Source organism: Rhinolophus hipposideros (assembly GCF_964194185.1).
Source record: "Rhinolophus hipposideros genome assembly, chromosome: 8".
Classification (NCBI taxonomy): domain Eukaryota; kingdom Metazoa; phylum Chordata; class Mammalia; order Chiroptera; family Rhinolophidae; genus Rhinolophus; species Rhinolophus hipposideros.
Genome location: NC_138054.1, coordinates 2,379,223 through 2,393,424, shown reverse-complemented (window position 1 = coordinate 2,393,424; position 14,202 = coordinate 2,379,223). Strand labels below are relative to the sequence as shown.

General features: G+C 53.2%; 1 protein-coding gene across 1 annotated transcript; it reads right to left on the bottom strand.

The window, feature by feature from the left end:
* Positions 1–7,675: 7,675 nt before the first annotated feature.
* On the bottom strand, positions 7,676–13,304 carry FOXF2 (forkhead box F2). The gene is made up of 2 exons (XM_081055553.1): positions 12,032–13,304; positions 7,676–8,584 (listed from the first exon to the last, which is right to left on the bottom strand). Exons 1-2 carry the CDS (start codon positions 13,230–13,232, stop codon positions 8,418–8,420), a joined length of 1,368 nt encoding a protein of 455 aa, XP_080911679.1. The 5' UTR covers positions 13,233–13,304; the 3' UTR covers positions 7,676–8,417.
* Between the last annotated feature and the right edge of the window lie 898 nt (positions 13,305–14,202).

The window sequence follows — 14,202 nt, the reverse complement described above, 5'->3', positions numbered from 1 at the left end:
CCACCCATCCTTTCCTACTGCCTAATTCGGAAGTATGGAGTCCAGTGGATGATGGACTTGGATTGTGGTTTCAGCTCTCACAGTTAGTAGCTGTGTAGTGGTGAACAAGTTTGCTTATCTAGGAAGTGGATTTAGCAATATGAACCTCTTAGAAATAGAGGTAAAGTAGACTGGTTGAAGGACTGACAGGTCTTGCATGCAGGATAGCAGAGAGCCTGACGCATTGGGAACCCAGCAGAGAGCCGCTTCTCAGTGTTCACACGTTGTGAACCACACTAGTTCTTCCCCAGCTCAAAAGGAAACAGTCTTTCCCTGGTCTTTCTTCTCTTTGGGAGGTGTGATCCTGGGTGTCGGGCCCATGTCTGATGCCCAAAAGAACGAAGGCTGGCTGGGCTGGGGCTCACCTACATACCAGCTCTAGAGTGTTTTCTAACTGAAGGAAACAAAAGCTAGCTTCCAGGTCACTCAACGTTCAAGGGGATGATGGAGAAAAAAGACTGTGCTCCAATGGCCCAGCTCCTGTTAGGGTTCTTCAGAGAGCTCACTTTACTTGAGACTCTCTTGGTGAAGTCTCTGGCTTGGGGACCATAAGAAAGCAAGTAGATTACTGTTCTGCTGTTTATAATTGTTACAAATTCAATTGTGTTCCTCCAAAACAGATATGTTAGAGTCCTAACTTCCAGTGACTTTATTCGGAGATAGGGTCTTTAACAGGAAATCGAGTTAAAGTGAGGTCAGTAGGGTGGGTCCTTTGTAATCCACTGTGACTGGTGTTCTCATAAAAAGGGGAAATTTGGACACAGAGATAGACACACACAGAAACAGAAGAGAGATGACACAAGACACAGGGAGAAGGTGGCCATCTACAAACCACGGACAGAGGCTTTGGAAGAAAGCAATCCTACCTAAAACTTGATTTTGGACTTCTGGCTTTCAGGACTGTGAGAAAATAATTCCTGTCGTTTAAACGACCAAATTTACGACACTGTGTTATAGCAGCCCTAGGAAACTAAAACAATAGCCTCATGCCTTTCCTGGGTCCACACCTTTGTCTGCTTACACGGATAATAGGAGTTTCCCTCCTGTCTCATTTAGGGTGCACCTGGGACTCGATTTATATATAAAATGAGATCATGCCATGCCACGCTTTCATGCTTGTAGAAAACTGAGGGACTATACCTTGACCACCTACATCATGCCAGGAACTAACTGCTTTGTAACCACTCTAATCAATATTTAAAGTTGGTCTCAGTATCCCCACTGTCCAGTTTAGTAAAGTGAGACACTGCCAAGTTAAGTCATGCAGTAACTGGCAGGGCTAGGACCTCAATAAACCCAGCGCTGCCTGCCTCTGATGTCCCTGCTCTTCATAGCCCCCTCTGCTCAGTGAGCCAGGGCATGCAGTTTGGGAGGGACTGGAGGTGAGGGTGGGGGAGATGGTCTGAAGACATCTCCGGGGCATTTCTTTAGTGTACATAATCTCTCCAGGAGCTATTTCCCGGGCATGATAAGGAACAGGGTTTCACCCCGACAGCCTGGTAACTGTTTTGAGCTGCCATCTGCCTGTCCTTGCCACGAGGGAAGATCTGAAGCCAGTGCATCGTCTTTTGTGTGCTCCTGGGTGGGTCAGACGTTTGCTGGTTGATTCATTTCTTGATCAACGACTCCCTGTTGGTCACCTGTCTGACTCCTATTAGGACTTGGGACCTGCATGCGAAAAAGAGGTGATCCAAATGGAAGATGGACCTGTCTTGCCCACCAGACCTGGTCTTATCATTATAAGGAGACACCCAGTGTTCAGAGGCTGACACAAGCAGAGCCCACGGGGATGTGGCCACTGTGAGGAGCGGCCAGGCACCCTCCCGGCTGCAGTGCCATGGTGCTGCTCCAGGAAGCCCTGTGCAGGGCTCGGAAACCTTCACACTACGCCCTGGTCCCAGCAGGTAGCCTGTCTGTGCTGGGGGCTCAGTTTGACCTTTGAAAACAAAAGCAACAATTTAATTTGAAAGAGGCTATTTTTTACACTTCCAGAATTAGAGGAGGGGGAAGTCCTGCCATTAGAGAAAAAGGAAATCTCAGAAGGAGATTATTAAACCATTGTGATCAATTTGGAAATTTAGAAAGATGGCAGGTAGGATAAAAGGTCAAACTTTTGGTACTTGGAGCTAGAACCACAAATGAAAAGAAGACTGTGGGAGTGTGTGTGTAAGTCTGTGCGTGTGTTTGTGTGTACGTGTGTGTCTGTGAGTGCATCTGCGTCTCTATGTCTGTATGTGTGCAGGTCTGCAGGCGTGTGTTTCTTTAAGCAATGGCTCTGACGCACTTGGTGTTGGGCACCCTTCTTCCTTTGTTTGGCTCTCTCCCAGTCAGTCACTGCAGGGGTCCCCTATTTGTCACTTATTGCTGGACTATCCTGTCTTAGTGCGTGGGTCCTGGAGACCCCACATCTTTAGGTCACTACTGTCATTCAATTAGGATATTGACAGCTTCCCTGTTAGGAGGCCATGGACAGGTGAGGTCCAGGCCCCTGGGTTTATTGTCCAGATGTCCCAGGTGCAGAGTGACATGTGGCAGTAATGCTGTCAGATTGCACAGCTCCAGTCGGCCAGCCCCAGCAGCCCTGTGGGAAGGTGAGGGCCTCAGCAATCCTGACTTCTGTTTTCACGCTCTGCGCCTTCCCCAGCCCGACTCTTCCCTGGGGAAAGAACCTGAGTAATTGATTCCTGTGAGTTACACCTGGCAGCAGTGCCGGACTGTACCTCCTTGTCCATAGGTCTGTCCTGAAAACAGAGGCGGGGCCTGTGAGCAGGGCAGCCGCCTGACTCCAGTCTGGGGAGATGGAGCAGGGCTTTACCCGGGACCTCCTGAGGCCCCCACCCTCAGTTCTGCCCAGAGATCCTGTGTGGCCATGTGGGGCAAGACTGGGCCTCTGATTTACCAAAGCTGCCCAAGTGGCCTGGTGTGTGCAGGGCGTATCACACTTGCCTTCCAAACAGGGGAACTAATGTGGACATCAGCCACACACAGTTGGGGCAGACTTTTCTTCTCTGCAAACAGACAAGTTTGTGACAACAACACCTTCTTCAGAGGATTTCTGCAAGACATAAACAAGGTCAAGCTCATCAGTGGCTGTCAATCCTGGCCTGAACAATAAAAACACTCAGGGAACTTTTGAAGAACCCCGAGGTCTAGCTCCTCCCAGAGTAACTGACCTCACTGGCTGGCTGGGTGGGTGACAGGATGGCCGGTCATGGCTCTTTTCCCAGCTCCCAGGTCCCTCTACCAGACACGTGGGCTGTGACCTACTGCTTATGTCCAGGTGCTCGATCAAGTTACCACTGGGCCCCCAAAGTAGGGGTGTCACTAATAGGATACTTTTGGAACCCTATTCAGACACCAACTACTAGTCTGGTTATCTCACATTTCAGCTCAGTTAAGCGACTCTTTCTGAATAGAAGTTTCTTTCCTTCTTCTTGAAGAATAGCCGTTAGCACAGATCACCCTGTGGTTCAGCCACTTACCCTGGATGATGTGTTATCTGTTCAGTGCTGGGGTGAACAAATTAAGGAGAGCCAGAATAACACGAGGTCCTGCAGACAGGCTGTGCACACAGAGGGCGTCCCCAACCAAGGAGACACACAGCAGCTGCCTCATGAGCCCACTGCCAGGAGCTTCCCCTGGGCTTCGCCTGCGTTTCCTCCATGATAAAACAGGAGGGTGACAATGATGGTTTCACAGACCATGGGAAGGGCACAGTGGAGTAGTGCTTAGGAAATGGGAGTAGGGAGGTCCCGGATAAGGTGCAAATGGCAAGGCGCAGTGGCGGAGTCCCTTATGACAGGGGTGGGGACCGGGGTGGGGGAGAGAGAGCGGAGACAGAGGAAGCCTTCCTTTCCGCATGGGGCCCAGACTCAGTCAAATTCAAAGCAGTTTGTGATTCTGGAGGTGCTCCACTAGTTATGGGAGGTGACACGGTGCTATCAGGGGAATGGAGTCCCCTGCCCAGCTATGGCCAAGGCCCTTTGGGTCTCTTTTTATCTGTGAGACAGCAGCTCCCAGGCTGGAAGGGTAGGATGGAGCCTTTCCGGAGGGAACACTGTCCCGGGCACTGGCCTCCCTGCTGCTCCTCAGATCGCCTCTCCTCTCCCGCACACACTTATGCCAAGAGGACTGGTGATTTGGCCCTGGGATGCACACGTCCCCTAGGAACCAGAGTGCTGAATATTTATCAGTTGTGTTGCTCTGGACTCAGGGCGCTCTGAACTCCAAAAGAACTTTCAGGACTTTTATTTTTTCCCAAATGATCTTGACGACTGTGTGCTATGGCCCTCCCTGGCCCAATCTCTACATCTGTGGTGTTTTTCCCTACTCAGATAGTGTTTCATAGAGGCAGGTTTGGTAAAATATATTTCCGTTCCGATAAAATATATTAAAATATATTTCCATTCTAAATAAGTCAGTGCCTGTTTTGAATTAATCACCATGATGCACAGTAATTAGGTATATGTGAATCAACAAGAGAGTTTTTCTTCAGGAAGGAGGTACTAATTCCATTTAATACAGTGTGGTGGCATATACTATGGGCCTGAAGACTTCTCCCCCAAATCAGACTTCCACTCTCTAAAATGTTAAGTCAAGAATATTTTCCCTAAATTCTCTAGAAGTTGCAGCAGCAGTTCAGAAAATTTGAGCATGCAAAACTAGAGAATTGTCTTACTTCCCGAGAATCCAAGCAGAAGCCAAGCAAAACAGAAGTATGTGAGCGTTTCAGCCAATGCCCGGCCTTGGAGACTTGGAGAGATAACTGTGGCCTCAGAGGACGGCAGCCCAGCTTCAAAGGCTGCTTTGCTAACTTTGGGACAGGAACCGTGGAGATATTTTTCAGATTCCTCCTCTCCAGATCTCTCTCTGTCTCTGTCTCCCTCCCTCCAGCGGCCCCCCTTCCTCTTTCTCTTTCCCTCTCTCTGTTCTTCCATTCCTCCCTACCTTTATCCCCCATTTCCTCCCTCCCTCCCTCCCTCTCTTTATTCTTCTCTCTTCTCTCCCTCCATCCCTTACTCTCTCTTTCCCTCTCTGCTCCCTCTCTCTGTATCTCTTCCTCTGTCTCTCTTTTCTCCCTGACGAACCCCATGATTCTGCCTAACCCATTTGTATTTAGGGATCATTATTTGTATACACTGAGACTGCAGCCCCCTTTCTTTGCCTTCTGTCTGTTCTACCCTGAGAAGATTTTATGACCAATAAAGGAATTTATTTCCCCATCTGCTTGCTGCAATTCTCATCTCCTTTGCCTGGTGAATTCTGAGGTCATAGCTGTGCGTAAGTAACTAGACTTACTGCTCAACTTCAGTGATGTCACCTGACTTCTTGGCCAGAATAAAACAAGAGGCCTCATTGCTTTGAATTAAAAATTAAATTTGAATTAAAATTTCTGGTGCAGGGTTCCAAACTAGGCCTTGCATTTCCCTAGGGGCCAATGACAGAGGTATTTGGGTAGACAAACCATTTTCCAAAAAGCTGTTTAGATCTTTGCCTATCTAATAAATAAATTAGCCGCAGCACCCATCAGAACCTGTAAATATTTGTAATTCAGACTGCCTTTCTAGACTTTTGGTTTTCAAAGTGTGGTCCCTGGACCAACATCATCATCACCTGGGAACTTATTACAAATGCTGACTCTTGAGCTCCAGCCCAGAGGGACTCAGTCAGAAGCTGGGGTGGTCCCAGTGGCCTGTGTGTAACAAGCGCTCCGAGTCACTTAGAACCCCTGCTTCCGAGTGAAGATCGCCTTTGTGCCTGTGTCTGCGATGCTAGATGCAGTTCTTACAGATGATGTTGGCAAAAACGTGTGAAATAAACTGAAATCAGACATGGGTCGAACCCCCGATAGGCATGACCTAGTGCAGATATATAAACAGGATCAACATCCTCACATCATAAGGATATGGAAAAAGCATCCTAAAATGGGTCATTTTTAAAAAGTTTTCGTGCATCTTCAAAGGACCGTGAATCAACGTGCGCGGGGTTGGGAGGAGTCGGGGAAAGGGAAGCTTTGCACGCCTGTGCACCACTAGGGGGCGCGCTAGCCTTTCCAATGCGGTTCCTCGGAGATGCAGCGTTTTTGTCTTTGAGGTCCTGTCATTCTCTGTATAAACAAGTTACGTTCAAGTGTTTAGGATATAAATTACGACCATGCCGGCAGCCTCGGAAGGAATGTAAACACAGCACTGTGGTCGGAGCAAACTCTGAAACTGACTTCATAATTTATAGCAGGCCCCTGAGCAGCTCAGTATAAAAGAAAAAAAAATGCCCTATTTAACTGCAAATATGATAATGAAGACACATAAAAAAGTTTAAATCACTGCTTAGCTTTGGGAACTATAGAAAGGAAGCACAAGGATTAGGAAGACGGTTAAGACTTTTTAAGACAAGATGTTTTACTAGGGAGATGGTCTTTGGACTGAAATTCACTTGGAATACAAAAACCTGTATGTGAGATATCTACTGAGCGTTATTAAGTGCCTGGTGATTGACTGGGAGAAAGACCTTTCAGGGAACTAGGAACAAAGGTGAATTTTCAAAACCAAAAGCAAAAACACAACAAAACCCCAGCCCTGGGTTGGAAAAGAAAACCGCAGCATGATTGTGGGTTGAGAACCTCTGCTCCACCTCTGATCTGCATTGCGACTGCCATGAGTTTGAAGGGTTGGTCAGACAGGGTGGGCTGGGAAGAGACAAGCCCTCCTGCCTAGTGGGCCTATTCTCTTTTTTTCATGCAGAGCTTCTCCAGCCCTTGCCTGTAGCATTCATGATTGGGAAACTTTGGGAGGCCACGCAAGAAAGGAAAAAGGTCTGTGAGGGGACCCCAAGGGAATACATCACTCCCTTGAGAAAAGTAAGGAGGGAGGATAGGGCACAAGGGGGAGAGGTGTGGGGGTTGGCGGGTGCCAAGCTAAGTAGGGCTGGCCAGCCTCTAAACTGGAGGGTGGGGACAGAGAGCAGGCCCAGGACATCTTGTGAGGGCCAAGTTTTGTAACTCCCCAAGGAAGTTAAAGAACCGGTGATGCTGAAGAGGGCCCACTGCTGTTCCCACAGCTTCCTCCCCACCACCCAGGACTCTTTAGGATCTGACCACCACCTGTAACTAAATGTGATTGGCACCCATAACAAACCTGTGACTTGCAAAGGGGAATCAGATGGTGATTTGGGGGTACCTAACCCTCGCTGGCGGCTCAGTCAGGCCTGTCACTCCATGCTGGTGGAGAAGAGGCAAGAGCAAAAGTCAAAACTCTCCTTGGGCACAGGAAACAGAACAAAAGGGGCACAAAACTTCATTTCTTCAAATCAAATTTTTTTTCTTTGATTTCACTTTTTTCTTTCATTATCTTGCCTGGTTTTCTTTTAAGTTCCTTTCACCTTCCGGTTTTTTGCTTAGCCAGAAAGAGCTAGGATGAAGGAAAGAAAGAAATTACAGAAAACATTCCTTCTTCTCTTTCTCTCCTGAGAAGACCCACAATCAGAACCTGGCCTGTGCTACTCAAAGCACAGACCCCACACCACGTCAATTATACAACTTGGAAAAAAAAAGTGTAGAGTTGCACTGCTGGCTGGTGGAGAGAACGTGGCCATCTCAGGATGCCGTGAAGGAAATAGGTCCCTAAAACAACTATTTGTTATATACATTTTATTGAAAAAATTTACATCAAAATCGTTCGGCAAACTGTAAAAGTATACATAAGTGCAAATATATCCTCCTTTTAAAATACAAGCAAAGTGTGAGTATACATGAAATCATAAAAATATCTTTAAAATATGGTGGTAGAAAACAACCTTGTAAAAAACAGTTGTATTGTCACAATACTGAAAACCACTTTCTTAAACTAGACACATTGTTTCTAAATACTTCTTTAATAATGTTCTTTGGCACCTGTATCCAAACGTAGTGTTTGGTGAAACAACTCTCTCCTTCACTAGGCAACAAGATGAGGCTTTCTTGAAAATTTGTGTTTAGCACTGCCTTTTTGAAAAGCACACAAATTTTCATAGACAAAGAAAAACACACACAACTTGTCTGTGTTTTTCAGACCCTGATTACTGAAGGCAATGAAGATCCCAGAGTTACATGTTTATGTTTTTCATGTGGTAACTTTGTACCATCTCTGCTGAGAGGCTGAGTTCTCAGCTCTCCCTCTGATTGGAGCCTGCACATACTTAGGGCATTACCATGCCAGGGCTTGTCCTTCTACCCGTGGTAGACAAGTGTCAGTGAACAATGCTGGCCTGGGGATTCTAAGTGACTGGGGTGCTACTTATTGCTATTGGGGTGCACATTACGTGAGTCCGCCTCAGTTCATCTGCCCCCCCCCACACACACACACAAGGAGAGAGCAGCCTTGGCATGACCTCCCTCCCTCCATTCACATGACGCAGGGCTTAATATCCTGACAGACGCTCTGATGGTGGTGATGGTGATAATATGGCCCGCTAGCAGAGGGATGGAAAGAAGAAATGCCATTAAAGTTGAGGACGAAATCTTTTCTGTCACACACGGGGGTAGAGTGGTGCTGGTACCGAGGCAGTCCCACTGAAAGAAGAAAATAAAAATTCTTTTCAGAAACAAGTTTGTCCAGCTTAGGGTGCGGCGTTATTATTTTTAAAAATTTAACTGGTGTCTTGTTTTGACTCAGGGTAAGAAAGGTGTTGGTCTATTGCTATAAAACTGGTAGAGGGAACTCAGCTCTAGAAGTTTCTCAAAGTTTTAAACTGTGGCTCATAGGACATCTCTGGAATCATTATGTTTTGTTTTGATGTACCCACAAACACAGAGCACGGTCCCCCCCTAAACCGGGTTCTGGTGTGCCTGCCTGAATTCCCTTATTACTCCTGGAAGCCCGGACAAACGATTCAATCGCAGGAGGAGCAGGGACACCGCGACAACTTGACCCAGGCTCTTGGTCCGGGTCCTTGACCACAGGGCTTTTTCCAGGCTCCAAGCCCCCTCCGCAGAAACACCGCTGTCGCCCTCACCTCTTGTTTCTCTACTAACTGGCCCGGCCAGAGTAGCAGGCCACAGCAGGAATATTTCCCGTGCCAAAAGGGGGGACAGAAAACAATTCCAGAGCTTAAGAAAGGGCCGGGAAAGAAAGCGCGCCATCTTCGGATGTCCGGAACGTTTCAAGCTTCCTCAAGAGAAGCCAGGACTCCAGGGACAGAGAAAGCCCTTCTTTAAGAGATCAGTTGCACACCCTTCTGCACATCGAGGCGTCTGGCAGCGCGGGGAGGCCCCTCAGGAGCCTCTCAGAGAGCTCCCGGCTGGCGGAGGAGGAAGCAGGCCTGCACCCCTCTGCTCCGCGGCCGCTCCTCGGCCCAGGGCCGGAGGCGGGTGGCCACTGCGCGCCGTTCTGCCGCCGCCCTTTGCTTTTGCTTTGTCGGCGCCTGCGAGCTCCGGGGCGCAAACAGCCGGGGGTGTCTGGTGCACGCTGGGACCTGGGCTTCTCCCAGAACAGGCCTCTGTCCCTGCCGGCTTGGGTTAGGCCTGCTAGCTTGGGTCTTTCCGGTCACCCACACGGTGTGAGGACCATCACCCGCAGGCTGACACCAGGCCTCACTCAGTTTTGGAGTGTGTGAAAACCATACCTGTCGGCCGGCAGCGGTGCCCTGCTCGCGTGCCTCGGCCTGGCCACATCCCAGCGCTGACGGAGAGACCAGGCTGCTAAGTAAGCCTTGACTTGGCCTACGTTTATTGCCTGATAACACCTATTGTCGCCACACATGCTCGGCACTGCTCTCATAAAGCAGCAACCGGTCCGTGCGCCCTGGATATGCTCGTGTGGCTTTGCACACAGGTGCGCTCGCCCAGCACGTTACAGCACTTAGCGGTGCCAGTTCCTGGATTCCCCAAATAGGCACCCAGGCAGGACCCCAAGCAGGTGCTCACACCTCCTCCCAGGGCCGTTGTGGGCACTTTGTTGTGACAGAAAAGACGGTAAGAGCCCTAGCTCCTTCTTTAAGGGCTCACACAACGAAGTGCGCGTGTCCTCCTAGAGCACACGGCCCTAGGATGCCCTGTCCCGAGTGGGAGGATGCGACCTGCGTGGGTGTGATGGGGAAGGGTCGTTCAGTGTGTGTGTGTGTGTGTGTGTGTGTGTGTGTGTGTGTGTGTGTGCTTCTCCGTCCACAGCCTCAGCCCTGCTCGTCCTCCCCGCTCTGCTCTGGGCCCTCCGCTCTAAGTAGGCCGCAGACCCGCGGGTCCCGCAGGGCACCACGCACCCGGCTGGTCTGCAAGAAAACAAGGACTGGGGGTGGGGATAACATTCGAGAGGTACAGGAGCCTGAGGGCGAGAGAGGAAGGTGCAGAGCGTCCGGCTCGGGATTCGGCCGAGCCACGGCTTCCCCGGCTTCCCAATCTCGGCTCCGAGGTCGTGCGAGGGTTCTGGGAAAGGCCGCGCGGCAGAGGCCGGCCTGCTCCGCTCGGCACTTTTCCGTTCTCTCCAAGACAAAGAGTCGTGTTTCCGGATTCCCGCATTTCTGGGGCTTGTGCGTGCGCCGGGTGTGTGTGGTAAGGAACGGGCGACCACACAGAAGGATCAGAAATCTCTTTCCTGAGTGTTTTTGTTTGTTTGTTTTTAATTTTTAGGGCTCTCTTTCATGGCGGCTGCGAAACCTCAAAGCCTGGATTCAGGTTGAGTAGGGCCTGCCCGGAGAGAGGAAGCGGGGAGGACAAGTCTGCGGGGCCGGAGAGGAGCGGCTGGGTGGGCGAATGGGCCAGCGGGCTACGCCTGGGGTGGTAGTGACTGACAGCCAGTCCGCCAGGATTAAAAAAAAAAAAAAAAAAAAAAAAACAACAGGGGAAGGTCGTCTGTATTGGTTACTTGTAGAAATTCCCATAAAATTGAACAAGACTCTGCTTTCAGTGGGTTAAGTCAGGCTAAAATCCTCTCCGGTGTGGTCCTGCCGAGACTGTCTTTGTTTAGTTAACCTCTGAGACCCGCATTTAAAAGGCCTATTTGGGAAATTTCACCATCCAGGGAACCAACATCTTTTGCCCATTTCTGGGCTTCCCTTCTCCCTTGCTTCTCTTGTCCGTACATGATTCATGAAAATATAATGTATGCATTGTCCTGTGAACCATTTTCTAATAGGGGGGAAGGCAAGTTAAGTGTAAGCTGGAGCACCATTTGATGGGCAAACCATCCCAGTTATAATCTGCATCCTGTGGGTACCCAGAGGGGGTTAATATCAGAGTTTATCTCAGTAAACCTGGAAAAATATTCAAATTTCCTCCTCCACCCGACTTGTCCCCTCCCACGGAAAGGTTTGGCAAGTCAATAAATTTTCATAATCCTCGACCAACACAATTTACAACACAACTGGCATCCAAGGGCAGGCATTTCTCAAGGGAGTCACAGCTGTGGGTCTCGGATCCTGCTGGCCTAAGACAGGCTCAAGTGTCATCAAGGTGGGTCAGCGTTGTGGGAAGGCTGGAGACTCAGCAGCCAGTTTAAGATCCTGGGACCCCACTCTGCTTGCCTCTCTTGCCTCATTTCCCCTCCTCTCAACACTTGCCCAGTTGCAACCCCTCCCCACTCACACCCTCAGCATACCGAATATCTCCGTTTCTGAGTTTTACTAAACGGGCGAAAATACAGCAAAAACAAACTTTAAAAAAGACAAAAAGAAACAGACACATCTCCTTGACCGAGGTCCCCAGAGGCCACGCGCCTTCTCTCTAAGCTAAGTCAGGCCTGAGACTTGAGACCCGTAGTCCACAAGGACACGCAAAGACCATAGGCTGGCAATACTGCACCATCCTCTAGCCGTGCAAATTCTAGAGGCCCGCCTCTGGGCCAAGGGTTGGTGGAGGGCAGCATGAGCCCAACGCACTCTCCTTCACGAACGAGGTGCCAGCTCCCCCCAGCATCACCTTCTCCCAGTGCCCTCGGAGCCCCAGGCTCCGGCGCCTCCGGTGCAAGGGGCAGTGGCTGAAGGGCCTCGAGGCCCAAGGCGACGCCCCCAGTGGGCGCGCTGTTACCTGAGAGGTCCTCGCGGGCGTTCTGGTGCAGGTAGGTCTGCTCCAGCGAGTAGGAGGACATGCTGGAGTGCAGGCCCGTGGAGGCCGCCGCGTTGCTGCTTGGCGTCAGGGCGGGCGGCTGCTTGAGGTAAGGCGAGGCGCCGGGCGAGCTCCAGTGCGCCCCGGGGCTCGTGTAGGGCGAGTGGCATTCGATGGCGCTCGCCATGGCAGGGGACGAAGGCACGGGGCTGCTGCTGCTGTCCGGGCCGTAGTCCCCACCGCCGCCGCCGCCCCCGGCCGCGCCTACGCCTCCAGGCCCCGCGGGCACCGGGCAACTGGCCATGTAGGTGGAGCCCGGGTTGGGCGACATGTGCGGGACGTGGTGGTGGTGGTGGTGGTGGTGGTGTGGGTGCGCGTGGCCCGGGGCGCCCGCGCCCGCGTCGTAGCCCGCGGGCATCATGTCAAGGCCGCCGTACCCGCCCTGCCCGTGGCAGCCGAGCGGCGCCGACGGGGGCGCCTGGAAGTCGAAACCCTGGGGCAGCAACGAGGCCCCGAAGCCCAAGCCACTCACCACACGGTGGTACATGGGCTTGAGCGCCTGGCACTTCCGCCTGAAGCCGCGCGGCCGGCGGCGGAACGAGCCCTCCTCGAACATGAACTCGCTGGCCGGGTCGATGGTCCAGTAGTGGCCCTTGCCCGGCCGCCCGAGGCCCTTGGGCAGCTTGATGAAGCACTCGTTGAGCGAGAGGTTGTGGCGCACCGAGTTCTTCCAGCCCTGGTAGGCGCCGCGGAAGAAGGGGAAGCGCGCCTGCAGGAACTGGTAGATCTCGCTGAGCGTCAGGCGCTTGCTGGGCGAGCTCTGGATGGCCATGACGATGAGCGCGATGTACGAGTAGGGCGGCTTCTCCGGCCGCCGCAGCCCCGAGCTCGCCTTCTTGGCGCCCCCGCCGCCCGCGCCCGCGCCCGCGCCGCCGCCGCCGCCCGCGCTCTTGCCCACGGCCGAGGGCGCGCTGGCGGGGTTGGAAGACGAGGACGACGCCGACGACGCCGAGGACGCGCAGGAGGCGGACGACGACGACGACGAGGCGGGCTCCAGGCCGGCGGCGGACGGCGGGCTCATCAGGCCGGCCTGCAGCGCGCCGGGGGCCGGGCTGCACGAGCGGCGGAGCGGGGCGGGCGGCGGGCGCGGCGGGGGCGGCGGCGGCCCGCCCTCGGAGGTCATCTGGGACCCGGGAGCGGGGCCGGGCGGCGCGGCCGGGAGCGGAGGCGCCGGAGCCGGGCCGGCCCAGAAGCCGGGCGAGCGCCCTAGCCCGATACCCGGGCTGCAGCCGTGGCCACTCCGAGCCAGCGCTTCGGCGTCGCCTCCCTCAGCTCCGCTCGGGCTCTTGGCGGCGGCCGCGGGCGGGACGCAACGCCCGGCGCATCCCTCCCGGAGCCTCAGCCCTGCCTTCACGGCGGCCTCCGGGGCCGCGGGGCCGGGGCGGCCCGGTGCGGGGCAGCTACGCCCGCGGGCTGGGACCGCGACCCGCACCCCGAGGACGAGCCCGCTGTCTCCCTCCAGCAGCGCGGCTCGCTCTGTCTCTCAGACTTCCTCCCTCCCGCCGCTCCCCCCGGCCGCCCGCCCGCCCTCCCTCGCGTGCTCCCTCCCTCCACCCCTACCCCGCCCAGTCCCCTCCTTGCGCCGCCGCCTCGGGGAGGGCACGCTCCGCCTCGGCGCTCGACCTCCCCCCACACCTGACGGCAGGCTCCCTCTCTTATCTCCTTCCCTGCTCTCCAGGGTCCCCTTCGGTCTTTCATTCCTCTCTCGGCTTCTTTCACTCTCTCCCACCCACCCTCTTTCAAAGGGAGAGGTCACAGACTAACTCACTTTTTGCTAGAATGACCCCCACCCCGCCGCAAGCAAAACTCGACCACCTATGGCTTATGAAATCTTTCTCTTTGCCCCTTGCAGCACCCTGCCTCCAGTCCCAGAAACCAACCGCCCCCGGTGGCGCAGACCTCCCCTCCTCCTCCCTCTCCTCCCTCCTCTTCCTGGCCCATCCTGAGCCGAGTGGTGCTGCCCTTAGTGCCGCCGCCAGGAGCTTCCTTAGCTGCCTTTCCCCCTCTCCCCTGCCCCCCCCCCCACCCGCGTTCCCGCACTGACACCATCTGTCAACTTCATTTAGGCATTGCAGCCCTCATCAGGCCAGGGT